This window comes from Panthera tigris, chromosome C1 (genome assembly GCF_018350195.1).
Source record: "Panthera tigris isolate Pti1 chromosome C1, P.tigris_Pti1_mat1.1, whole genome shotgun sequence".
NCBI lineage: Eukaryota > Metazoa > Chordata > Mammalia > Carnivora > Felidae > Panthera > Panthera tigris.
In genome coordinates, this window is record NC_056667.1 from 19756395 (window position 1) to 19782338 (window position 25944).

The following is a 25944-nucleotide window of genomic DNA, read 5'->3' on the forward strand; positions in this document are numbered from 1 at the left end:
TATTCATGGCTTTTCCTCCTTCCCAGACTTAGTTCTAAGGAGTCTTTGTAAGGAGGGCAGAGAGAGGAACAGACCTAAGCAAAAGAGTGGAGCAACCTGGGGAAATTTCCTCCCATCCCACTGAGGAAAAGCTGCTCCTGGGAGATGGGAAGGGAGTGAGCTGGCAGAATTTGGGTGGTCAGGAATGTGGAAAAAAGAAAAAAGAAGAAAGAAGAGGTTTGGGGAGCTACTCTGATAGCGTGGAATGTTGAGGAAGAGAGATTTTGGAGATTCTGAAAGGCTGTCTTGCTGTGAGGTATGTGATGTGTAATTCCTTTGCAATGTCCTCTGCAGACCTTTGGTGAAGACTTTTGTTTCCTGACTGCTTTTTGGAGTTGGATCAATTTCTTTTGGGTGACGAGGGAACAATCAAGTCCAGCTTTATTTGGGTTCACATGCATTTTGTATGATATTTTTTTCTTTTACAAAAATGGAATAGCATGTCTGCCCTTGCTCTCTGTATGCCCTCCACTTGGAATACCCCACCTCTCCCCTGTCTTTCTCCATCTCCCTCATTCTCTAAGGCCCACCCCTTTGCAAGTCCCTCATTATAGCCAAAGTCTGGACAGGTGACCGGCCCCCCTACTGATGACCTGGTTGGTAGGCCATGTTAAGTGGCAATTTTGCCACCAGTGGAATCTTTTTTATTGTAAGAAACTGTGCTGGATTGGTGGTTTTCTAAATCTCTTGGTGTCGACCAAAGTACGGTGCACCAGTTCTCAACCCCAAGAGAGCAGAGTACTGTGCACCTGTTATGAATCCCAGGGGAGAACTCTAAACCCTCTAACCCATTGAGTCTTGGTATTTGAGTCACCAAAGTAAACACATGCAGTCAAGCATTGGATGGAACAATGCTTCACTCACATAGCGAAGAGACAGAGTGAGATCACCTTCAATCTGGGGCCTTAGTCCCGTATGGCCAGCGGATCTCTCCCAACGGTGGACACAGGGCAGTTTGCCTATGCTCACTCTTCTCGTGCAGTGGTGGAAGGGGCTTGTCCCCTTCCAGAGAACAGACAGAGCAGTGCAGTTGGCCAGTCGCCATATGATGTGCACACTCTAAGAAGAGACAAAAGAATATTCACTGCACTTAAGACAAGGAAAGATAATCCCACACAAGGTGATAAACCCAGAACAAGCTGTGTGGGCTCTTTATCTCTTAGTTAGGAAGTGTTCCAGTCCTATGGCCCGTTCTTATGGAGCCTGAGTGGGGATCGAAAGACTGCAGGCAAGAGGTTGCCTTTCTCAATACTTGGCTAGCATGACTCTTGTTTCTCTCTCTGCTTTGGCTGCTAAAAAGCTCAGAACTTCTCTATTTCTTCATCTGTCTTTTCTCTTTGTCCCAATTTTCTTAATTATTTGCTTTTAGCCTTTAAAAAACCTCTCTATTATGGAACACTTCAAACATACATAAAAACAGAATAAAATGAATTGTTATGTACCTATCACCCATCTTCAGTAATTATCAATATCTTGCCAGTTTTGTTTCAATTACCTCCTCACTTTTCCCTCTCTCTGGAGTATTATAAAGCAAATCCCAAACATTATATCACTTCACCCAAATTATTTCAGCATATATCTTTAACAGATAGGGCTTTTGCAAACATAACTATCATAGCTAACAAAGCTAATATGAATTCCCTAAAGTCACTTAATGCCTAGTTCATATTCAAACTTTAATAGTTGATTTGTTCCAATCAGGATTCAAGTAAGGTTCACACATTCCATTTATTGCTTGTTTGTTTTTTGTGTTAAAAAAAATTTTTTTTAATGTTTATTTTTTGAGAGAGAGAGAGACAGAACATGGGGGGGGGGGTGGGCAGAGAGAGGGAGACACAGAATCCAAAGCAGGCTCCAGGCTCTGAGCTGTGAGCACAGAGCCCGATGCAGGGCTCAAATTCATGAACCGTGAGATCATGACCAGAGCTGAAGTTGGACACTCAACCAACTGAGCCACCCAGGTGGCCCTCACACTTCATTTGTTGATATATATCTCTGAAGTAACTTTTAATCTGCAACAGTTCCACCTTTCTTTCCCTTTTTTAAAAAACTGCTATTTATTTGTAAAAACAAACAAACAAGCAAACAAACAAAAAAACCCCAGAGCATTTGTCCTATAATGTTTCCCAAGTCACAGAAGATTTGGCTGATTGCTTCATGATGGTGTAGTTTAACTTGTTCTTCTGTCACTTGTATTCCAGTAAACTAACAGTTGGCTCTAGTGGCTTGATTATATTAGGTTTAATGGTTTTGGCAGGAATAACTTATTGGCAATGGTGCTGTGTACTTATTACATTTAAAAGTTTTTTTAACGTTTATTCATTTTTGAGAGATGGAGAGAGACAGAGCACGAGTGGGGGCAGGGTAAAAAGAGAGGGAGACACAGAATCCAAGCAGGCTCCAGGCTCTGAGCTGTCAGCACAGAGCCCGACGCAGGGCTCAAACCCACGGACAGGGATATAATGACCTAAGCTGAAGTCGGATGCTTAACTGACTGAGCACCCAGGCACCCTTGTGCTGTGTACTTATTATTAAGGCACATCTGGAGGCACATAATATTTAGTTAAAACGTTGTTACTGACTGATCTGTCAGTCAGGGCTCTTGGCCTGCTCTCTTCATTACAAAATTCCCCATCAACGTTTAATCTATTAGTTTGAGCATCCACTGATGATCCAGCATTTCCTTAAATGGTACAAAGAGGTAATTTTCTTTTTTAAAATATATTTTTAAAGCTTTTATTTATTTTTAAGTAATCTCTACACCCAATGTGGGGCTTAAACTCACCACCCCAAGATTAAGAGTTGCATGCTCTGCCCCACCTCCCGAGCCAGCCAGGTGCCCCCAAAAGGTAATTTTCTAAGTGTGTCATTCCTTTTTGCATTCATTACTTGGAATTCTTCCCTAAAGAAATTTTCTTCATTCATTATTTGATATTCCTGAAATACAGTTTATACAAGAAAGACAGGATAAATGCTTGGTTTCTCTTATGCATGTTTATAATTTGCCTGAACTCCTTTGTGGAACAAAGTGTGGAAAAAAAGGCAGGCAGAACAGTGGCGTGGAAAGAGCCCAGGCCTTGGACTCCGACAGCATCGTGATTCCATCACTTGTTAACCTGTGTGACCTTGGGCAATCCCTCTGAGTCTCGGTTTCCTTAATTGCAAACTGGGGATTCTGATCTCTAACTTCTCCAAATCTTTAGTAGAATCATTTCCAGGCCTAGATCAAGCAACTCCTTGTACCGGAAGTAAAATGTATTCATTGTAGGAAGCTTGGAGGATGCAGATAAACACAAAGAAGGGAATATAAGCCTTGTGAAAAGCACATGCCTGGCATATAGCAGGTCTTTTGGGTTTTTTTTTTTTTAACTTTCTAAAAAATATTTATTTTGGGGGCGCCTGGGTGGCTCAGTCGGTTGAGCGTCTGACTTCAGCTCAGGTGACGATCTCCGATCTCGCGGTCCGTGAGTTCGAGCCCCGCGTCGGGCTCTGGGCTGATGGCTCAGAGCCTGGAGCCTGCTTCCGATTCTGTGTCTCCCTCTCTCTCTGCCCCTCCCCCGTTCATGCTTTGTCTCTCTCTGTCTCAAAAATAAATAAACGTTAAAAAAAAATATTTATTTTTGAAGGAGAGACAGAACGTGAACAGGGGAGGGGCAGACAGAGAAAGAGGGAGCTACAGAATCCAAAGCAGGCTCCAGGCCCTGAGCTGTCAGCACAGAGCCTGACACAAGGCTGGAATCCACGAACTGTGAGATCATGACCTGAACTGAAGTTGGACGCTCAACTGACTGAGCCACCCAGGCGCCCCTAGCAGGTCTTTTTTTTTTTTTTTTTAAAGGTTTAATTAAAAGAAAATTTTAAAGTAAACTCTATGTCCAATGTGAGGCTCAAACCCATGACCCCAAGATCAAGAGTTGCATGCTCTACCAACTGAGCCAGTCAGGTGCCCCCATATAGCAGGTGTTTTTGACAACTCAGGCTTGCTTCTCAGGGGCTCCGTGGTAACATCCGCTTGGAAGAGAGTAAAGTTAGTCAGGGTGATTACAGCCTCAGCCCAAGAAAATCTCAGCAAGAGTGAGAGAGGGGGCTGCAGGGAGGGAGCAGGAAGTAAGTTCCTCTGGTTTTATGTCAAGAGCTAGTGAACTGAAGTTAGGCAGGTCTGCCACAAACTTGCAGTGAGATCCTGAGAAAGTCACTTGACCTCCCAAGCCACAGTTTCTCTTCTGCAAGATGGACATTATCAAGGTCAACCTGCCAGAGTTGCTGGGAGTCATGTGTGTGGACATGGGCACGCCCACCTCAGTGCCAGCCATTGGGAGGTGCTCAGGGAAGGAGTGGTAGCCGGATCTGAGTCTAGGAGCTCCCTTTCCGAACTTCCCTTAAATGTAAAGTCACTCACGAATTGTCTCCTGTCACTGAGGGGCTGTGTGAGGCGTGGCTTGGAGCCCAGCTTTGTCCTAAAAGTGCAATGTTGAGTTGGGTAAGCCTCTTCCTCTCTGGAGCCTGGACTCCTCCACTTGTGAAATGGCTAGATCAGGGGTCCCACTCCAGATGTCCCCAGGAGCAGGCTGGTAAACAGAGTGAAGTGGGCGAGAAGCTGAGACAATAGGGTTTGGTGGGGGCTGTGGCTATCTAATGAGCTTGCCTTATTTCAGAAGGGCTGCCACTCCCCCTGCTGATGGTTACAAAACACGAATGTGAGCCCAGGTTGCCAGACTTTTAAAAAGGCTGGACAGCTATATTTTTAACTTTAAAGCTATGGCAAGTTATTGGAGTTATTCAGCAACCTGGGTGGGCCAAACAGAGATGTAAAGCAGGGTTAAGAACATGGGCTCTACGGTAAGAGATGTTCGTGTGCCAGTCCCACCATTTAATATCTGTGTGTCCTTGAACAAATCATTTAGCCTCTCTGTGCCTCACTTTTCTTATCTGTAAGATGGGGAGGGTTATTGCACTGTCTTCACTCAATGGCAGTGAGGGTGAGATGAGCAAAGATGGGAATAGGGTAAAGTTAATGAGGAATCACCTTGGGTACAAACTTTAAGGGGGACACCAAAAAAAACTCAACAATTAAGAGACCCAATATTAAAAAAAATTGTTTTTAATGTTTTTTTTTAAATTTTTTTTAACGTTTATTTATTTTTGAGACAGAGAGAGACAGAGCATGAACGGGGGAAGGTCAGAGAGAGAGGGAGACACAGAATCTGAAACAGGCTCCAGGCTCTGAGCGGTCAGCACAGAGCCCGACGCGGGGCTCGAACTCACGGACCGCGAGATCATGACCTGAGCCGAAGTCGGCTGCTCAACCGACTGAGCCACCCAGGCGCCCCTTTAATGTTTATTTTTGAGAGAAAGAGAGACAGAGCTCAAGTGGGGAAGGGGCAGAGAGAGAGGGAGACACAGAATTGGAAGCAGGCTCCAGGCTCTGAGCTGTCAGCCTAGAGCCTGATGTGGGGCTCGAACTCACGAACCATGAGATCATGACCTGAGCCAATGTCGGACACTCAACCAACTAAGCCACCCAGGCGCCCCATCCTGTCTTCATTTTTAAAATGAGATGGCACACAAGGAGAAAACCTATCCCACCGCCAGGCCCAGTGGTTCAAGGGTAAGAGACAGCAAGCATTTGACTTTGTTCACTGACATATGACCAGCACCTACAATGGTGCCTCACATGTGGTAGGATATTTGTTGAATCACACACACACACACACACACACACACACACACAAAGAAGGGGATGATACATGTCAAAGCTTAGAACAGGGCCTGGCACCAAGTAGGTGCTCAGTAAAATAATAATGATGATTATGGTTGAGAAGATAATGTCATTGTCTGTGGGTCTTGTCCTGTCTTCAGGTCAGTGGTAAAGCTCATGTATCTGACAGCCAGAATGGATCATTTTTTAACCCCAACATGACAGAATTATCTTCAATAATAATCATGAAATAAAACAAATAATAGGGGCGCCTGGGTGGCTCAGTCAGTTAAGCATCCGACTTCAGCTCAGGATATGATCTCCCAGTTCATGGGTTTGAGCCCTGCTGTAGGCTCTGTGCTGACAGTTCAGAGCCTGGAGTCTGCTTCCACTTTTGTGTCTCCTTCTCCCTCTCTGCCCCTTCCCCACTTGAGCTCTGTCTCTCTCTCTCTCTCTCAAAAATAAATAAAACATGAAGAAAAATTAAAACAAAACAAACAATAATGACCAGAAAAGAAACACAGTAAAAATTTCCTTTTATGGACTTCGTATTACACACTCAGACTGATGAAGACTTAAAAATAAATAAATAAAAATTACAACACAAAAGAGAAAAAAAGTAATGGACCAATAGTTTTTAGGTACAGAAAGTTTTTTTGTTTTTTACAAAAAGGAACACGCATACACAGTGCCCATGAAGTGCCTCCACAGGAGGCAGCCGGGCAGGGTTCAGAGGAGGATTTGCACAGAGTGAGAGAATTGTGGTCACTCGAGTGTCGTTCCTTTGTTTTTACAATCACTATACCACCACTGTTGGGTTCACATCTGCTGTTTGCACACAGGGATGTGGGGCTCCTGAGGTGAGCCCCAGTGACTCTGACCTGCTGTGAACTTGCCAATGGAAGGCATATGTTGGGGAGGGATGTGGGGCTCCTGAGGTGAGCCCCAGTGACTCTGACCTGCTATGAACTTGCCAATGGAAGGCATATGTTGGGGCCCAGTTGTGTAGTTGGGAGCTCTTCAACTTAGCCTTCACGTAATATAGATGATTTCTCAAAGATGAGGTAACGGAAATGTACTAATCTGAAGCCTACATATATATTATACTCTTAAAACTCGTAATAAGGGGCGCCTGGGTGGCTCAGTCGGTTAGGCGTCCGACTTCGGCTCAGGTCGCGATCTCGCGGTCCGTGGGTTCGAGCCCCGCGTCGGGCTCTGGGCTGATGGCTCGGAGCCTGGAGCCTGCTTCCGATTCTGTGTCTCCCTCTCTCTCTGCCCCTCCCCCGTTCATGCTCTGTCTCTCTCTGTCTCAAAAATAAATAAAAAACCTTCAAAAAAACTAAAAAAAAAAAACTCGTAATAAGCACAGCAATTATTTAGAACTTAGACTGACAGAAAGATCTCTTCAGGAGGGAGGATTTTATCACCAACGTTGTGTAGAGTTGCCAAGGCATGGTGATAGCAATAAAAAGCAGACCTACCCGGTTTCATTAATGTTTTTAAATTCTTCACAGACAATGCACGCCTTATTTCTTGCACATGGAAGATTCGCCACCACCCTTACCTGATTCACCTCAGCCCCAGGCCACCAGTTTTCCATGTCTCGCTAAGACAGTCCCAAAGGCCCTTGCAAAGCTGACACTCCGCTACTTTCTAATTCTGGATCTGCAAGCTATTTCAAGCTGTGTGACCCTGGGTAATTCAGGTAATTTCTCTAAGTCTCAGTTTCCTCCTCTGTGAAATGGGAATAACCCCAACCTGTGACTTATCCCTGTAAGAGCTCCATGAGGGAGGGTGGAAGAAGCCTTTTTATAAAAAGGGAGGCACTGCACATAGGTGGCAGGTGGACCCGTGGCAGGCCTTGATGACAAAGGCGATGACGTTCCTCTGAAGTTATGCAGAAGTCGTTCTTACAGTGAGGATCTGAGCGAGGGGAAGGGGATCCAGTGGGTGCTGAACTTCGCAAATCGTTGCGCGTGACTTTTTCCTTTTAGGAAAAGGCTCGCTCCTCTTGGTCCAGCAGCAGAGAGCTGATCACAATGACCCCAGCTCCTCTGTGCCTGTCATGTAACCCAGCTGGATGGAGCATTTCCCTTCAGGGGGTAGGTGGCTGAGGAAAAAGCAGAGTACGAGGAAATGCTTATGCCAGCTGGCTCTTCTCTTCAGAAGCATCCCCAAATTAGCTTACCTGCTTGTTTAACTGTCTCCCCCAAGAGAATGCAAGTTCCTAGAGCAGGGCTTGACAAACCTTTTTCCTAAAGAGCCAGCTAGTAAACATTTTAGGCTTTCCAAGCCATATGGTCTGTGTTGCAACCACTCGACTCTGTTGTTGTAGTGCAAAGCAGGCCTAGATGGCGTAAATGGAGCATGGCTGTGTGCCAATAAAACTTTATTTGTGGATCCTGAAATTTGAATTTCATATAATTCTCACATGTCATGAAATATTCTTCTCTTGAATTTTTTCAATCATTTAAAGATGTAAAAACCATTCTTAGCTCGCGGGCATGCAAAAGTACTAGATCAGGGGCGCCTGCGTGGCTGAGTTGGTTGAGCACCCGACTCTTGGTTTCGGCTCAGGTCATGATCTCAAGGTGTGTGAGTTCTAGCCCCGCATCGGGCTCTGTGCTGACAGTGCGGAGCCTGCTTGGGATTCTTTCTCTCTTCCTCTCTCTCTGCCCTTCCTGCATGCATGCTCGCGCTCTCTCTCTCAAAATAAATAATAACACGTCAAAAAAAAGTAGGTCAGACTTGGCCCATGGGCCCTAATTCACCCACCCCTATCCTAGAGGGCAGACACCCTCTCTGTCTATTCCTTTGCTGTATCCCCAGTGCCTGCCACATAGCTGGTGCCCGATAAGCACCTACTGATGACCACTGCTTCCTCTTCTGTCCCTCGACCTCCGAGTCCTTTTCCACACTCTCTAACAGACAGGAACAAGCTTCTGCATCCCCCCTAGACTCCAGGTCAGTGGAGGAGACTACTGGCCAATTCTCCAGCAGCCTTGGGGCTGTCCCATCTGCAGGCGCTTGTCCCTCCTCTTCCTTTCTGACCACTACATCTTTAGCCTCATTCTTTACCAGTCTTGTGATCACAGTCATGCGACTTCCTTTAAACTGAAGTCTCTTCTCACGCCAACAGAGAGTCCCCCCAGTGAATCCTCCACGTCCGAGTCTCCTGCCCTCCCCTCCTTTGCCCAGGGCAAGAATTAGGGGCAAGAGAGATGGGCTAATTTCTATTGAGCACCTTCCTGTGCCAAGCACCACACAGATCTTTATTGCCCGATGTAACTTAACACTCACAGCCACCCCTTTTACAGATGCGGAAACTGAGGCTATAGGGGTTAACTAAATGCTCAGAGTTACATAGCTAGGAGGTGGGAGAGCTGGGATTAGAGCCCAGGTTGGTGTGGCTCCATGCAAAAGTATATTTTGAGGGCTTGCAATATGCCAGATGTATCCAGGGATACAGCAGTAGACAACGCAGACAAGTCCTGCCTCATGGAGCTTTATTCTACTGGGAGAAACAATAACACAGGTAATAGGCAATATGATTGTTGGTAGAGGCATGCCATTAAGCAAGGATAGCATAGGTGATGCCACTGATGGGGAGCTAGTGTAGATAGGGCCAGTTCTCTCTGGAGAGGTGACATTTGAGCGGAGGTGTGAGTGTAGTGAGGGAGCGAACTCTTGAGAGCTGGAAAAAGAACATTCCATGTGGAGGGGATGGCAGGAACAAAAGCCTGAGATGGGAGCTACCTGGCATGTCAGTGAGCAGTCAGGATGCCTGGTGGCAGGAAGGCAGTGAGCAAATGGTAGGAGAGGAGATGCCCGAGGGAGCAGGGGGCTGGGTCCTGGGGGGCCCAGCAATCTTTGGGTTTTGTTCAAAATGTGATTGGGGAGCCACAGGAGCGTTTCAAGCAGGGGAGTGATGCCACCCCCGTCCCCCAGACCTGGATGAGGGAGACTAGAGACTCCACCCCCTCACCTGTTCTCCACTACCCACTGCCTGTGCCCCGTCCACCCCTGGGCCCCTTTCTGGGCTTACAGTGTAGTGAAATGATCAAGAGCACTGGCTTTGAGTCTGAGCACTGGGTTCCCAGACCCGCTGCAATACTTACCAGCTATCTGACTACCGGCAATCCTGTCCCTCTGTGAGTCTCAGTTTTCTCATCTGGAAAATAGGGATAATAATTTCTATCTCTCGGTGGTGTTGGGATGACTGCGTGAGCTCTCGTCCATAAAACAGCTCCAGGCAGGCCATACTGTACTCTCTCAATAAGCCCTCATGGCTGGTGATTATTATTTAAATTCTTAGCCAAGCTCTGGCCTTTTGTAATCACTTGTTAAAGACAACTACCATTATGATTATCCCTCTCATTGTGTTCCACCTGCTGCCAGGAGACACGTATGCCAAGACCCTCCTCTACTGAAAGGCTAAGAAAGAATATGGACAGACTGTCCTCCTGCGGCATTGCCCTGTGCTCTGCTCTTGAACATTGGAGCAAACACATGCTATATGTGCAAGGGTGCATTCGAAAGACCCAAAACCCAGTCCTCAGCCCCTGTAGTTCACCCCCCTGCTCCATGCCAGAAAAATCTCTTCAACAGGATACAGAATAATAACCTCACTTGTGTCCAGCAAAGCCCTCTCATGAGTCATTCGTTTAACAAACACCTCAAGTGACCGCCCAGAACAGCCTGTTCTAACCCCATTATTATTATTATTATTATTAATAATAATAATAGCTAGCATTTATCCACTACTCAGAGTGCAGCATTTCAGAGCATGGGGTTGCATTGCCTGGGTCTGAGTCCTGCATTTACCGTTTCATACCTAGATGATTCCAGAGTATCACTTAGCCTCTCAGAGTACCTACTATGAGCCACATAGTGTGTCAGGTGCCAGAAAGACCATGAAGAACCAAGAAAACGTGACTCCTGCCCTCTCAGAGCTTACTAACCAAAGAGCCAAGTGCTAAGCAAATAATCACAAAAACACATGTAAAGGTACAACCTTGAGAAGTATCCATTGCTATGAGTGTGTGTAACAGGAAGCTAAAGGAAGATGTCCTGGAGGAAGCGATTGTGGAGACAAGCTGGTCTGAAGAAGAGCAAGGAGCAGCATGTTCCAAGGCCCTGTGGCAAGAGAACTGAAGGAAAGTCAGTGTGGTTGGAGTCTAGAGGGAAACAGTGACAACTGTGAGCCGAGGCTGTGGCAGGATCACCGCCTTGTAGGTGCTGGTTAGATCTCCATAGCTCTGTGCTGAGTGACTGCTTCACTAGAACGTAGATAGGCAAGCCGACCTGCCCAAGCTGCCCAGGCAGGGCCCGGGTGTCTTCCGGGCTTCCCTTTTCCAGAATGACCCACCACTGCCTTTCCAATACCCTTGGGAGAGGGACACAGGAAGTGAAACTTATTCACAGAAAAGCACGATCACCACTCAGTCCTCAAGTGGAGATGACGCACTTGATAGGGAATCCTTTCCTATAAGAAGGGAAAGGAAGAGGGCCAGGGGTCCCGGGAAAGGGGCAGACAGAAGACAAAATGACTCCTGATTTCCCCTCACCTCCTCTACCCCTGCCCATCTACTCCATCTCCCTCACCCAGTCTTTTGCCCTAATGCTCTGGGTCTCAGTGTCTCTTCCCAGCTTGCGGTCAGATATTTGGCACCTGTGTGTCATCTGTTCTGTACCCTGAGTAGGACTACTAGCTGTAGCAAATCAAAATACGGGACGCTCAGTTAAATTTGAATTTCAGATAAACAGCAACAATTTTTTAGTCTAGGTAAGTCCACATTTTACAATGTTAGCCCAGAGCAGCAGGTCCTGGGGCATTGCAAACTGGTTCCAGGCAACTGACCTGACACCTACACCGATGTTAATAATGGCTGCCATCCCCTGGTTCAAGCTGCCTCTGGTTTAGCCCCAGCCTTTTCTCATCGGGGAGGTGGAGAGTGAGTGAACAAGAGAACAAAGTCTGGGCCCACACTGCCAGAGTTGTCTCTCAGCTCTGCCATTTTCTAGCTATGCAACCTCAGAGAGACCCCTTCTCCGGGTCTGAGATGCTTAACTTCTGTCCTCAGTTTCCTCATCTGTACACTGGAGACAGTAACAGCACCTACCTCATAATGTTGTTGTGAGGATTAAATGAGTTTAGACAGGGGGCGCCTGGGTGGCTCAGTTGGTTAAGTGGCCAACTTCGGCTCAGGTCATGATCTCACGGTCCGTGAGTTCGACCCCCGCGTCGGGTTCTGTGCTGACAGCTCAGAGCCTGGAGCCTGTTTCAGATTCTGTGTCTCCCTCTCTCTGACCCTCCCCTGTTCATGCTCTGTCTCTCCCTGTCTCAAAAATAAATAAAATGTTAAAAAAAATTTTTTTTTAAATAAATGAGTTTAGACAGGTAAAGTGCTTAGAACAGTGCCTGGTCCATAGTAAGAGGTTCATGTTAGCTGTGATAATCTATTTAATCACACCAGACTGAATGTAAAATCCACGAGAACGGGGACTTTGTTTTGTTCATTGCTATATCCTCAGCATCTAGAAGCAGTCCTGGTATACAATATATGCTCAGGAAGAGGGCCTGGCATGTAATGTATGGCCATACATATTTATTGAATTAAAATGAATGTAGTCCTCAGCATATACCTGAAAGATTTGCATTGTAATTCTTTCACAGATAAGGAAACTGTGGTTTAGAGACATAAAGTGAGTTGGTTTCCCAATGTTAAGCAGGTGATAGGGCTAGGATTCAAATCAAGATCTGTTGGGTTCTGGAGCAACTGGCTGGCTCAGTCTGTAGAACATGTGAGCCTTGATCTCCGGGTCATGAGTGTGAGCCCCATGTTGGGTGTGGGGCTACTTCAAAACAAATTTGTTGGGTTCCATAGTCTTTTCCACTGAAAACTCAATTAACTTGCTACCCTGGGAAAGTCATGGAATAAGGGGAACATCTGGATTTAGGAGAAATCCTCATACACTTTGATTTTTTTTTTAAGTTTATTTTAGAGAGAGCGAGCGAGCACGGGGGAGGGGCAGACAGAGGGGGAGACACCCCTCACTGCCAGCGAGAGCCTGACTTGGGGCTCCATCTCACCAACCCAGAGATCAGGACCTGAGCCGAAATCGAGTTGGACGCTTAACCAACTGAGCCACCCAGCACCCCAAGAACAGATCAGGACTTTAAAAATACCAGAGTGTAGAGGTGCCTGGGTGGCTCAGTTGGTTAAGCGTCAAACTCTTGATTTGGGCTCAGGTCATGATCTCTCGGTCATGGGATCGAGCCCCATCTCGGACTCAGCACAGAGCTCGGAGCCTGCTTGCTATTCTCTCTCCCTCTCTCTCTTTCAAAAAAAGAAAAAAATTCCTAATCTGCCGAATCTGTTCTTTTTTTTATTTAAAAAAAAAATTCTTTTTAAACGTTTATTTATTTTTGAGACAGAGAGAGACAGAGCATGAACAGGGGAGGGGCAGAGAGAGAGGGAGACACAGAATCCGAAACAGGCTCCAGGCTCTGATCGGTCAGCACAGAGCCTGACGCGGGGCTCGAACTCACTGACCGTGAGATCATGACCTGAGCCGAAGTCAGACGCTCAACCGACCGAGCCACCCAGGCGCCCCTGCCTAATCTGTTCTTGACCAGTGGTGTGACCTTGGGTAAATCACCTCATCTTTGGGAGGCTGTTTTATGGTTTGTAAACTAGGTGGTGGTGACAATTCAAAGAAATCACAGGTCGATAGAGCTGGTTCACAGGTTTTGGATAAACAATCATTTCCATCCCCCTGCCTTAGAAGAGCTTTGCAAAGAACTGGCCATTCTTCCCCACCCATGAAACCTGCAAGCCCATCCCTCCACGGCCCCACCTGTGAATAAATCTCACCACACCTGGACCCCTAACAGCTCTTTAGGTGGAGGCTGAATCTCTCCAAGAGGAATCCTTCTCCCTGGCCTTTTACTCCAGGTCCAGCCCAAGTGTCTGTCAACCCTGGGAGTCTGGTCCCTGCCCTCCTCAGAGTGGGCACAAACACAAATCAACGGGCATCTGGGCCTGAAGCTGGAGAGATTCTGGGGAGACATGGCTTGAAAGAGGCCCCCTCAAGCACAGATTACAAAAAATGCGTATTAAGAAATCACCCCGGGGAGGCTGTGGGTACTGATGGTGGCAACAGAAGAATAGGAACCTACCTGGAGCTGGGGCGCTAAGATCCCCAGGGCATCCAGTGTTGGCTTCCGTGTAGGGGGATCTCTAGGGCCTCATGAGGTGAGGGCCTGAGGAGAGTGGGGCCCGGGCTCTTTTCAAGCCTCTGCCTGGGTCAGGCCCGGGGACATTGTGTGTGAATGAGTGCGTGGTGGTTGGGGGGGGGGGGGGTGGATGGGGGCTAGGGGAACAGGGGGTTTCTCTCCCTCAGGAGGGAGAAGGAATATCTGGGGCATGATCCCAAACTAACAGATGAGGGGAAACAGATGACCCTGGCGTGGTCCGTAAGGAAGGACAAGGTTTGGGAGGGAGGAGTCTGGAAGGCCTCTTCTAAGGCGTAGCAGAGCACCGGCCAGGGGCTCGCGGTAGAGGCGGAGCCAACGCTCCCGCGCGCCGGGGGCGGGGGTCCGCTCCGGGAAAGCCGCGCCGCGGGGGCTGGGGCGGGGCTTCGGCGGCCCCGCCCCTCGCGCAGGTAGCCAATGGGCGCGGCGGTGCCGGGTGACGGAGGGAGCCGAAGTGCGAGTGCCGCGGCGGCAGCGGCGGCGGGCGGCCCTGCCCGAGCGTGAGGGTCTCGCCGGGGGGCGGGGGGCGCGAGGGCGCAGAGCCAGGGACCCTGGGACCCGGGAGGCGGTGCGGCCCGGGCCGCGGGAGGAGCGCGGGCGGCCCGGCGGCGGCGCGATGCCGCTCGCCCAGCTCAAGGAGCCCTGGCCGCTCATGGAGCTGGTGCCGCTGGACCCGGAGGTGAGTGAGCGGGGCGGAGGATGGGCGCCGGCGGGCGGCCGGCGAGCCTGGGTCCCCACAGGGGCGGGGCGGCTTGCGGAGCCGCTGCAGCCCGGCGGGCGCCCGCGAGGGCGCGAGTGCACTCCGATCACTTGCCTTCTCTTCGGCTCCACCCGCCCCCTCCATATCGCGCGCGCGCGTGTCTGTGTGTGTGTGTGTGTGTGTGTGTGTGTGTGTGTGTGCGCGCGCGCGCGAGGGACAGTTCCTCCAAGCGCCCAGGACCCCTTTAGCCTGGAGAGAAGATCCCGCGGGGCCGTGAGATCTGCCCACCTCACCCCACACACCTAGGACCCGTACGGGGAACTGTCGGAGCTTCCACTATCAGAGCAGATGGGCAGGGCTGAGGTGCCAGATGTCTGGGATTCTCCCAGAGAAGAGGGTCATGGGAACCCCACTTCTCCTTGACGTCTCCCAGTGTCCTACCCCAAGAGCTCCCGCGTCTCCGCTGCTGACCCTAGCAGGATTACCCCTCTTGACCCTTGGCAGTTGTGGAATGTGGGGTGACACCGCCCGTCTAGGGCTGAAACTTGGTTTTCTTTGCCCCGAGGCTAGGGCCAGAGGACACCTGTATCCCCTACCCCAGGCTGTGAAGAGAGTGGGGAAAACCCCTTAGACCTTGTGAAGATTATTCCTGGAGTCAGGGAGGACCTCAGTGCCTGCCTCCTTTCTTGGGAGCCCTTGCTTAGGAAGGGCTGGGCCCCTGGGGCATTTGGCCTCTATCACCTAACCTCTACCAGAAGCAGCTCCTGCCCTCCTCTGAGGATTCTGTGGTGCCAGGCCCTGGGATGCAGAAGGCCAGTGCTTCCTGTGCCCATTGACCCTCAGGGTCAAGGTCAAGACCCTGAAACAGCAGATTGAGAAAACTTTCCCCTCAGCCTCATGCTGGGAAGGAGGCAGGCGACACTCCTTTTCCAGAGGGGATGTGGGGAATATACTGTGAGGGTGTGAAGACCTCAGTGAGCCCAGGAGCCAAGGTGATTTTCTCCTGGCTTTCGTCCCTGGCCCCTGCCTAGCTCCACTCCTCTGCCTTCTCTTACCTGGGGCAACCACCAGGTACCCTGCCTCTCAGGGCCACAGGTTGTGATCAGACTGAGGACCCCAGGTCCCCAGCACCCCAGGTGTGCTACCCCTTTAAAGGGACGGTCATGGCTGACACTGGCTATTGGAGGGTGGGCGCGGCAGGATTAGGTAACCAACCTGAAGGTGCAATTTGGAGTAAATTGCTCTGGGATCCCTGCCATGGGGTTTTTACAGGCCCTGCACGACTCTCGGAGGTTCTCTCGCTGACTCACCCTCTGAGGTGAGGAACACTGCCCTCTGCAGTACCCCCCCCGCCCTGCAACCCTGGGGTATAAGGGCCAGGTTGGGGGGGGGGGCGCTCCGAGGTGGATTCCTTTGCCCTGGCATGCCCCTGAGACTTAGGCCTCCCTAGAGGAAGGTAGGCCGGGAAGGACTTAACCCAAGGACTTACCTTGGGTTATACTAGTAGGAAGACAGACACCCAGGAGCTTGATTCCCAGCGCAGGGCACTACTTCCTGCTTCCCTTTGGGGAATCCTGGGGCAGGGGCCAGCTTAACCAGGATTAAACAGGAAACTCAACTCAGTTTTGAGTACTACTGCACCTGAGCTCTGTGAGAGGCGAAGCCTGGTTTGCTTCCTAGGATTGGGGGGTGGGGGTGGGGGGTCATGATTTCTCAGAGTTTCACCTTGGGAAGACTGTGTGACCCTCAGTCGGTCCTTAGCTTCTCTGCACCTCTGTTCCTCCAGTGGCCAGGGCTGGGTTCTAGCTTCATGCTTCCTGGGCCTGAGAGGTGTAGAGCCCTGGGCGCTGCTGCCTCTTCTCCCCCTCCCCCACTCCATGGAAGTGCCAGGCGACTGGGTGTTATTGTTTGGGTAATAGGAGCCATGGGGCAGCCAGGGCACCGGTTGGACTGTTCTCACTGGAGAACAGGGCCTCGCTGTTCTTAGCCAGGTGACATGTAAGCGATATAGTAGCCTGACCTACAGGTACAGACGCTGCCACCAGCTCCCGGCCAGGAATGAGGCAGGCAAGGGGCCGGTGGGGGCATTTGGCCGAGGCTTGGGATCTAGACTGCCCTGTCCTCCCCATGACGCTGCCGAAAATGGGCTGCTGGGAGGCAGGGCCTGGCCCAGGTGGAAGTGTGGGTGAGGATTCTGCCTGGGCCTTCCCTGGCCCTGCTGAAAGCAGTAACCTTGTGTTTAGGCCCAGCCCTGCTGTGCACAGAGCTTCCGTGTATGCCACCTACCCTGCTTCACTTATGTCACCTCATTAAAATAAAATAATTCTTGAAACAACTTCTCAAAGTAGGGATTATTGCCGGGCCTGGCTGGCTCAGTCAGTAGAGCATGCGACTCTTGATCTCAGGGTTGTGAGTTCAAGCCTCGTGTTAGGTGAAGAGCCTCTTAAAAAAAAAACAAAAAAAAAAAAAAAAAGGGATTATTACCCCCGTTTTCATATGGAACAGCTAAACTCGGAGAAGAACTTGCCTGTGAATTAATGCAGAGACAGACTGGGAACCCAGATCTCTCACTGTCTTCCACCAAGTTTTTTTGGGTGGGGGTGGAGGTGGGGGTGGCAAAGTTGGGGAGGGGCTGGGATCACACTGGCCCAGGTGGAAGGTACTCCAGGAGAGGCTCCGGATGTTGGCAGACTCTCCATGTCCCGCAGGGCCTCTGTCCAGCCTTTTCAGAGGGCTGGTGGTGCCAGCCAGCCCTGGCACCTGGCCCCCAGCCTCCAGCAGCGTGCAGGGCTGCCAGTGCTGGGCTCTGAACCCAGCTCCTGGGGCTGCTTCCTGCCTGTGGGGCACGTGCTGTCTTTGTCCATCTGCTGCCCGGCCTCTCCAGACGCTGCCCTGGGCCCCTCTTCTCAAGGCAGAGCTGCTTGGGTGGGAAGGAAGGATGCCTTTTGGAATCCATCTCTGAGTTCTGGGGAGGGGGCACAGTGGTCTGGGGTCCTTAGAGCATGCCTATGAGCAGTGCTCTCTGAGGAAGAGCAGGGAGAGTGGGAGAGGTCAGAGAACCCTTCCTATACCAGATGTTTTAGACAAGGTCTTTCATTAGTATACTGCAAGGTCAAGATCATTGTCCCCTTTCATTCATTTACTCATTCATTCAGCAAATATTTATTGAGTACTGTCATGTGACAAGTTCTATGCTAAGCAACAGTGCAGCTGTGAACAAGACAGACCTGGCTTCGTAATACAGATGAGAAAACTGAGGGTCAGAGAAGTGATATGACAGACCCAAGGTCAGAGTGTGTGGCTGGCAGAGCTGGGATTAGCAGTATGTCTTCGTTGCTGCAGAACTGTGTTCTCTCCACCGTCTGTGCAGTAGTAAGGCCAGAGAGGCACTTGGACCCTGCCTTCTCAGGACCCTGGCTCTGGGGGGGGGATACTCACCTGTGGTCTCTTTGCACTCCCAGTCCTTTCTCCAGGGCTGCCTATCCCCTTCTAGAAGACTTGTGCATCAGCTGTTACAGGCATGGGGTTCCATGAGGATGACACCCAGGCCAGAGACCCTGGGGCTGGAGGCAGCCAAACAGGGCCTGTGTGGTTCCTTGAATCATGCAGGATACTGCTCAGTAAGCCCACACTTCTGGGTACATCCATGACCTCATCACACCCCTCATTGGGGATTTAGGCTTGTAGCCATGTGACTTTGGGTTTTGGCCCCATGTCTGTCACATGCTAGCCGAGGGACCTCATGTAAGTCCCTTAACTCTCTGAGCTTCATCTGAAAAATAGGAGTAATAGACCCTGCTCTGGCCTTCTTGCTCTCTTTACTGAGCCGAGCTTTCATTTGACAAACCATGCTCTGGACCCTGAGCTGGGTGCAAGGGAGGTAATGATGGATAAGCTATGCTTCTTCCTGAGTTAACCTATGGCTTGCTCGGTACTGTGGGGCCCAGAGGAGGGAGGAAAGGACTTGAGGCTTTGTGAACAGAGAAGAGGACATTGGAAGTGAGTCCTGAAAGAAGACCAGGAATTTGCCAAAGGGACAAGACAGGAAGGGTTTTCTTGGTATTAGGAGCCACCATGAAGATAGCTTGGGGATATGAAACAAGCTGGTCTTCTGAAGGTCCCAGGTCATTCAGTTAAGCTCAAGAAGAGGGCCCAGTAATAATAATGGCTATTGTTTGTGAACCAGTTATGTGTCAGGTGTAGATATTTATAGGCATTATTTTGTTTGCTTCTTATAGCCACCCAGTGAGATACATTACTTTTATCCCCATTTCACAGATGAGGAAACTGAAGCCCTGAGAAATGAAATAACCTCAGGGTCATGCAGCAGTAGAAGCCAGAATTTGAACTCAGAAGGTCAGGTTCTAGAACCCACATACTAATCACCTGTGTTGAGCAGTTGGGATGATGGCCTTGGATGTCATGCCAAGAAGCTGGGTCTTTATTCTATAGACAGTGAGAAGTCATGGAAGGGTTTGGGGCCTGGTACATAGAAGGTTCTCAATAAGGAGTGAATCACCAAGAGAGTTGATTGCTCAAGTGCAAGGGTCACAGTTGAGTTTTAGGAAGGATAGGGGTTTGGAATGGGGAAGGCAGGGGGCTGGTGTGCATGTAGGCTGTTGTGACCATCTGTGGATTCCACATTTCCATAATTGTGGAATTATGTCAAGAGTCTAGAATGCTGGGTGAAATGGAACTCAATATATAAATGTACCGTGCACCCCACCCCTCCTCCCTGGCCCTGACCAACCCAGCCCTCTCCCCAGGTCGCTGAGAGAGGACAGCATGTATATGTATGTGTGTGTGGAGGGGCCTGCAGAACAGTGGTCCCTGGGGAGGACTGGGGGCATTAAAGAGGCTCACGGAGGCAGGATGTCCTGGGAGCGGCAGGGAGGAGCTGCTCCAGGAGCAGGGAGATTATGTAATGGGCAGAGCACAGCTGTGCCTGCTTCTGCCAAGCAAAGCCACAGCTGCCCTGTGGACCCAGCCCCTGGCTCCAAAGTCCTGACCTGCCCTAGGCTGGGTCTTGCTACCGGTAGGAGCCTCTGTCTGCCTCACCACACTTCTGCTTGCCAAGAGGGGTGGGGACAGCTCCTTTCTGCTTCCCAAGGCCTGGTTACTCACCTCATATCACACAGGAAAGGGATGGGCTGGGTTTGGTGTACCCCTGAGGGCGAAGTCTAGGGGATGGAGAAAGCAGGACTACCTAGAGAATGGCCCATTGCCTGCCTCTCTACAGGTAGTTCCCCCGCTGGGGTGTGGGCTCCTTTTCAGCAGACCTTTTTTTTTTTTTTTTTTTTGAGCACCTCCTGGGTGTCAGAGACCAGATTTTGAATCCCCACTTACCAGTTATGAGACCTTAGGTGCCATCATACGCCCCTCTGAACCTCAGTTTCTTCTTCTGCCAAGTGGGGCCGGGGCCTACCTCCCAGGTCATGAGGATTTAACGGTACCACAGGTGTGAGGCAGCGAGCCCAGGGCCTGGCATGTGGCAGGGGCTTAGAAGAGAGCAGCTGTTAGCACCAAGTCCTAATCTCTGTCCTCCCAGGACTCCCCGTTTATTAGAAAGGGTGAGCCTATGTGTAAATAGTCCCTGCAGCGTGACACATGGTACAGTGAAGGGACGCAGGGGCACAGTGGGGCAGCAGCAATTCTGCCTGGCAAAGACAGGGAAGGGGTCCCAGAGTGGGGCAAGGACAGGGTAGCCACCATCTCCAGGCTGGACTTTCCCAGACTTTGTCCCCTTACATCCCTGCAGCAATTCTGGGAGGTGGATATGACTATCCCCATGTTACAGGTCAGGGGACTGAGGCCTCTTGCTGTTGGTTATTTGGTACAGAATCACGCAGTTTGTCTCCGGCAGAGCTGGGAGCCACACACGTCCTTTCCTTCTCACTGGGGGGAGGTGACATTTAAGCTCAGTCTTCAAAGATGAGGGGTTTGCTAGGCTGAGAGCACAAGGGAGGGAGGATTGGGAAATGCTGGTGAGGGACTGGCCCAGGAGGGCACTTTGATACCTATGCCCTTACAGTGAAAATGGAGGTAGAGGGCCCCTGCCTACATGGCCTCCCTAGCTACTGGGGGCAGCCATGGGCATGGGTTCTGTCAGGGTCTGTTTTCACTCTGTCCCACACTGGTAAGTCCTGGTAATGTTTCCCTATCTCCCTTTTCTTTTCCAGAATGGACAGACCTCGGGGGAAGAAGCTGGACTGCAGCCGTCCAAGGTGAGGACCGAGGCAGGCACCCTGAGCAAGGGACCATTTGCATGGCTTTGGAGGAGGAGGGAGGCCTGCCCAGCTCAGCCTTCCTCTCTGGTCCCACGGAATCCTCGAGGTGACCCTGTGCACAGAGATCACTTGTTCCAACCTTCCTATTTCTGTCTTTCTTTTTTTTTAAGACTTTATTTTTTTAAGTAATCTCACACCCACCGTGGGGCTTGAACTTACAATTTCAAGATTAAGAGTCACTCACATGCTCTACCGACTGAGCCAGCCAGGTGCCCCTCAACCTTCCTATTTCTTAGGTGAGGGGACTGTGGCCCAGACAGGGTCAGGAGCAGAACCCAGGCTAGAACTCTGGCTTCTCATTACTCAGGCCACTTCCTTGGTTTATTCACTCACAGAAGTAAGGAAAGGGCTGAAGGGGTGATGGGAGAGGCTCAGATCAGCCGGGCTTTCATGAAGGCCTGGAATCATCTGGGTATATGGTGCTGGTACATGAAGGAAGGGAATCTGGTGGCCTCTCATGTCTAACCAGGGCCCAGTGCCTGGCCTGTGGCCCATCGGCCATTTCTCTGGGTTCCCATCTCCCAGCCCTAGGCTGGTTCCCTCACCCCTACTATCTTTGCTTCCCTGGGCACCTCCCTTTAGCCCTTCAACCCCTGTTCCTGGTTTTGTGTGTTGACAAAAGCACCAGGGGCTGGGTGACAGTTGTGTGATCTTGGGTGGGTCCTCTGTGCTTTCTGGGCTGGGCTTTCTCATCTCTGTGCCCAGTTTTCAGGAGCTGTGAGGTTCCAGAACTACTGGCTGGGGTAGGGGTGCTTTGGAAGTTGCTTGGGCAGGACAGAGGATGGGTTCTGGCAGTAGAGCAGACCGTTCAAGTCCTGGTTCCACCCTCACCATTTGGCCAGAGGTCTTCTCCCTTCTGAGTCTCCATTTCCTCTGTAAATTTCCAATCTGTAAATTGGGGATAATGGTATCTACCTCACAAGAGTGATGGGAAGGACAGATGAGGTAGTAACTGCCTGGCACACTGACTTCAGCACCAGCAGTGTGAGCACTCAGCTTCAGTTCCCTCCAGTGGCCACACCCTCTACATCTGGGTTGGCCTGGGCACTACACCTGCCATAAACTTGACCTTTGAAATAGACTCAGGGCTGGTCCTGATGTTTGTCTTATCTCATCCTCCTAAGATAAGGGAGCTGAGCTTCCCAGGATAGGGCAAGGTAAGATCAGTAGGCTCCTTCCCCCTCCTCTGATGGTTACTGTGGCCACCTTGGCCACCAGAGGCCAGACCAAGTGGTAGGGGACTGGATCCCTTGGTTTGCCTTAGCCCCACGTCTGGAGAATCTCCTCCCACAAAGTAGCGCTTGCTAGTTGCTTAGTAACAAAACGAAGGGGTTCAAAGAAGAACCAGGATGTTCAGATCTTGAGGCTTAAGTTCTGGGGGTTGCAGAAGAGCTTGCAGCTTTGGGGGAGCAGGGGGTAAGTACAGCTTCTCACCTCAGGAGCTAGAGGGACTTGTTGGGAAAGAGTGAGAGCTTACCCCGCCAGGTAACCTACATTTGATCCCAAGCCTATGACCCTTGCTCTCTGGCAGAAGACCCTGGGATGGGAAGAGAGACAAGGCTGGAGATGGATAGGCAAGGAGAGCTTTGAATGCCACTTTAAGGGATAGAAAGAGCTTAACCCATACCAGGAGCTTTGCGTTTAGTTTTTACAACACCCCGATACAGAAATTGTTACCGTCCCCATTTTACAGATGAGAAAATTGAGGCCCAAGGTCACATAGCTGGTGAGCAATGGAGTCAGATCTTGCTTGACCACAGAGCTCACACTTCTCCCAGCCCAGAGAACGCTGCGTGCTGAAGAGGGGGCATATCGGATCCCTGTGATCCCAGGTTCCACCATTTCCAGGCATCTGCTTCATCTATCTTTTCTGTTGCCCCTAGAACCTCACAGTATCCCCATTGCCCACTTCTGGGCTCCACACACCAGGGGGCGCTCAGCCCGTGGTCAGGACCTCATCGCTTTGTGCAGTGGAATGAAGGGGCAGCAGGCCAGTTTATCCTTTGCTTCATCAGACTTTTGGTGCACCTTGCAGCAGCACTAGGGGACCCTGAAATGAGGTCAATACCCCCAGCCCCAGGGAGCTTGCAGACTTAGGGAGAGGGTGGAGACAGGAAAGCTGTATGGTGGGCACTGTGATGGGGAAGAACATGACTGTAGGCACAGAGAATCTCCATTCTGTGCCAGGCCCCATTTTGGGCACTTTCCAGGTACCCATATTTCTCCCGGTGACATGGTAAGATGAGCACGTCCTGGGGAGCCCAGCCAGGGGCATCTGCGCTCAGGGCTGAGCATGGACCACATGGATGGTCACTGCTGTGTGTGGCAGAGGAAGGAGAGTTGTGGTGGGCTGTAGGGCACCAGGCCACCTTCTCTGCAGAACTGGCACTTGGCTGGGCCTCGAAAAGCAGGATTCGGCAGCTCCAGAGAGAATTGGGCCTTCCAGGCAGAGAGGAGACAAGAAGAGGCACTTGGGAGTCAGGTGTTCTGAAGTCAGAATCCTGCCCCTCTTTCTTGTTTGCCGCAGAACTTGGGCAAGTGATTTGCCCTTCTGAGGGTCAGGTGCTTTTCCTGTAAGAGAAGAATAGGGTCCACCCCTCAGGGCCACCTGGAGGAGGGAATGTGACATGGCATAAATTAATCCCACAAAGTTTGGTGTGATTGTTTTTTTCCTTAAAGATTTTATTTTTAAGTAATCTCTACACCCAGTGTGGGGCTCTCACAACCCCGAGATCAAGAGTTGCCCACTGCACCAACTGAGCCAGCCAGGCCCCCCAAGTTTGGTGTAATGCGTGTTTATTTTATTTATTTTAGGCAGAAAGGGGGATTGGGGTTTTCGCAGCCATAGTATAGACAGCAGCCTAGGGCAAGAGCTCCCAGATCCCTTCCGCGCCCTTGCGCACCTGGTGCCCTCAGGCACACTGGGGCTCCGCTCACCCTCCCTCCCTCCATGACTGTGGACCAGGCATCCCAGGCCCCCTTCCCCGGCTATCTCCGGAGCTGGACCCCTTTGAAGCGCCTGCAGGTCTATTTTGAGAGCTGAGCATTTCCCCCCTCCCCTCCTCTCTTCCTGTTTATGAAACCCTGATCCATCCCGGATCCCTCATGCTACCCTGGCCGGAGCACAAGCAGGATGTGACTGTGGACTTCGGGGAGCCTTGGAAGCCTCAGGTGTTGGGGGGGAACTTCCCTTGGACTGGCCAGGGTAAGCTAGCCCACCCTCCCAGGTCCTGGAACCACGTGGCTGGGCTGTGTCCCTTCGGACTGCCCAAGGGAACTCTGCAGCAGGAAGACTGCCCATCTTATCAAGGGAGAAGTCCTGTTTACAACATCCCTTTGTCTCTGTGGCCCGCTTTATTTGCAACAGCCTTCCGAGGGTTGAACATTTAGTTTTAACCTCTGCTTTACAGAGGGGGAGACTGAGGCTCAGACAGGGAAGTGAATTTGCCTGGTAGCACTCAGCTAATGAGTGGACAGTTCTTAACTTCCTACCCTGTACTCCTGGCCTCAGCCTCTTCATGCTGGTCCCTCTCTACATGGAGTGTCTTTTTTTCCTCTTTTCTGCCTGGCCAACTCCTATTCATTCTCAGGGTTTAGCTGGACCGCCCTCTCTGTGGAAGGTACTTTGGGACCTCACCCTAGGCAGATAGTTACTGCCTCTGGGCACCTACAGCACCTCCACTGCAGCCTGAGAGTTGTGTTTTGTTATATATTTTCAAGAGCTGCCTGAGAACAAGGCTTGAGTCTGTGCCCCTCCTCTGATTGGCTTCCTGGCTTGGGGACCGAGCAGGAGCCCAGTATCTGTGAGTGATGCCCAAAGGGGAAATAGGCTCGCAGGGAGGGTGATAATGAAACGCTTGAGTGTAGGCTTCAGTCCCCCTTTCTAGCTATGTGGCCTTGGGCAAGTCACTTTCTGAGTCCAGTTTTCGCATCTCTGGAATGGGGTGACAGTATCTGCCTCGGAGCTAAGGCACAGGGCCTGGCAGAACCCATACCGGTAGAGGCTGAAGGAAAGGATGACTCTGGTGCAGTATTTGCTCAGTTTGTAAGGAGCACAGTTCTTGTCACTCATGCCAGGCCTGGCCCAGTGCAGCAAGGCCACCTGGGAACTGTGGCCCCCTCCTCACCTCCCCAGAGGCCTGCTAGGAGACATAGCCAGAACTATCTGTCCTCCCAGAGGGGGTGGGCCTGGGAGGCCCTGCCTATACTGCCAGCCGGGGAAGGGGCTGTGGGTGTCCGTTACAGCCAGGATTGGCAGCTGGGCTCCAGCTGGTGGAGGGAGGCCTGGGGTGGGGACCCTAGGGACCAGGGATCAGGCCAGGGGGCTCTGGGCTTCTCTCCCAGCTGCCCTGTGGGAGGAAGTAGATAAGAGGAAGTATCTATAGGGGGGAATGGGGCAGGGACCAAGGGATGTGGTCTGGTGCCTGTCCTCCCCCACTCCTGCCACCAGAGGCCTCACAGCCCCAGCACATACCCTTCAGGGAAGGCAGCTCTGAGACTGTTTCCTTCCTGTTGCCCCTTCCTGTACCCTGCTGGCCACAGAGTCTTCCTTTGCTTCTGAGGGATTTGAGGGTTGGTGGGGGGCCCAACTGGCTCTGGCCCAGAGCACTTTGGGGCTCCCAGGGCCGTCCCATCCTCCAGACCCCTGCCTGCAGAAGCTGGGTACAGCGAGCTGTCTAAGGAGACGTCTTTCACAACCCGCGGCAGGCCGTCATCAGGCTGTCGTTGGAGCCCCTTTGAGGACTGGAAGGGGAAGTCCGTGTGTACGTGGGAGCGTGTGTTTCCACATGTCTGTGGAAATGGTTTCCGATCATCAGCCTGTTTATATTTGTGGGCGTGCCAGTTCCTGTGGGTGTACTGGTGGGACTGGTGCGGCCAGGCCACGTGGAAGGGGGCTGGGCCTGGTCAACCCCTGCCCTACTGCTACCTGCTCCTTCTCTCAGACTTCTGTGAGGTCCTTGCT

At 51.0% G+C, this 25944-nt stretch overlaps 1 protein-coding gene and 1 long non-coding RNA gene across 3 annotated transcripts in view; one reads left to right on the top strand and one right to left on the bottom strand.

The window, feature by feature from the left end:
* The first annotated feature begins 229 nt into the window (after positions 1–229).
* The window catches only part of RPS6KA1 (ribosomal protein S6 kinase A1), a 53613-nt gene continuing 27898 nt past the window's right edge, over positions 230–25944 (top strand). The window contains exons 1-2 of one of the 2 annotated variants that reach the window (XM_007078149.3): positions 230–295; positions 20874–20918. In XM_007078149.3, coding sequence (XP_007078211.1) covers positions 245–295; positions 20874–20918 — 96 coding nt within the window. In that variant the 5' untranslated portion in view covers positions 230–244. Of the gene's footprint in view, positions 296–14579; positions 14674–20873; positions 20919–25944 lie in introns of those variants that run through there. The other variant, XM_042995664.1, reaches the window with a different exon arrangement.
* On the bottom strand, positions 22563–25918 carry LOC122241056. Its single transcript, XR_006220997.1, has 2 exons — positions 25456–25918; positions 22563–23589 (listed from the first exon to the last, which is right to left on the bottom strand). It is a non-coding gene; the product is annotated as an uncharacterized LOC122241056 (long non-coding RNA).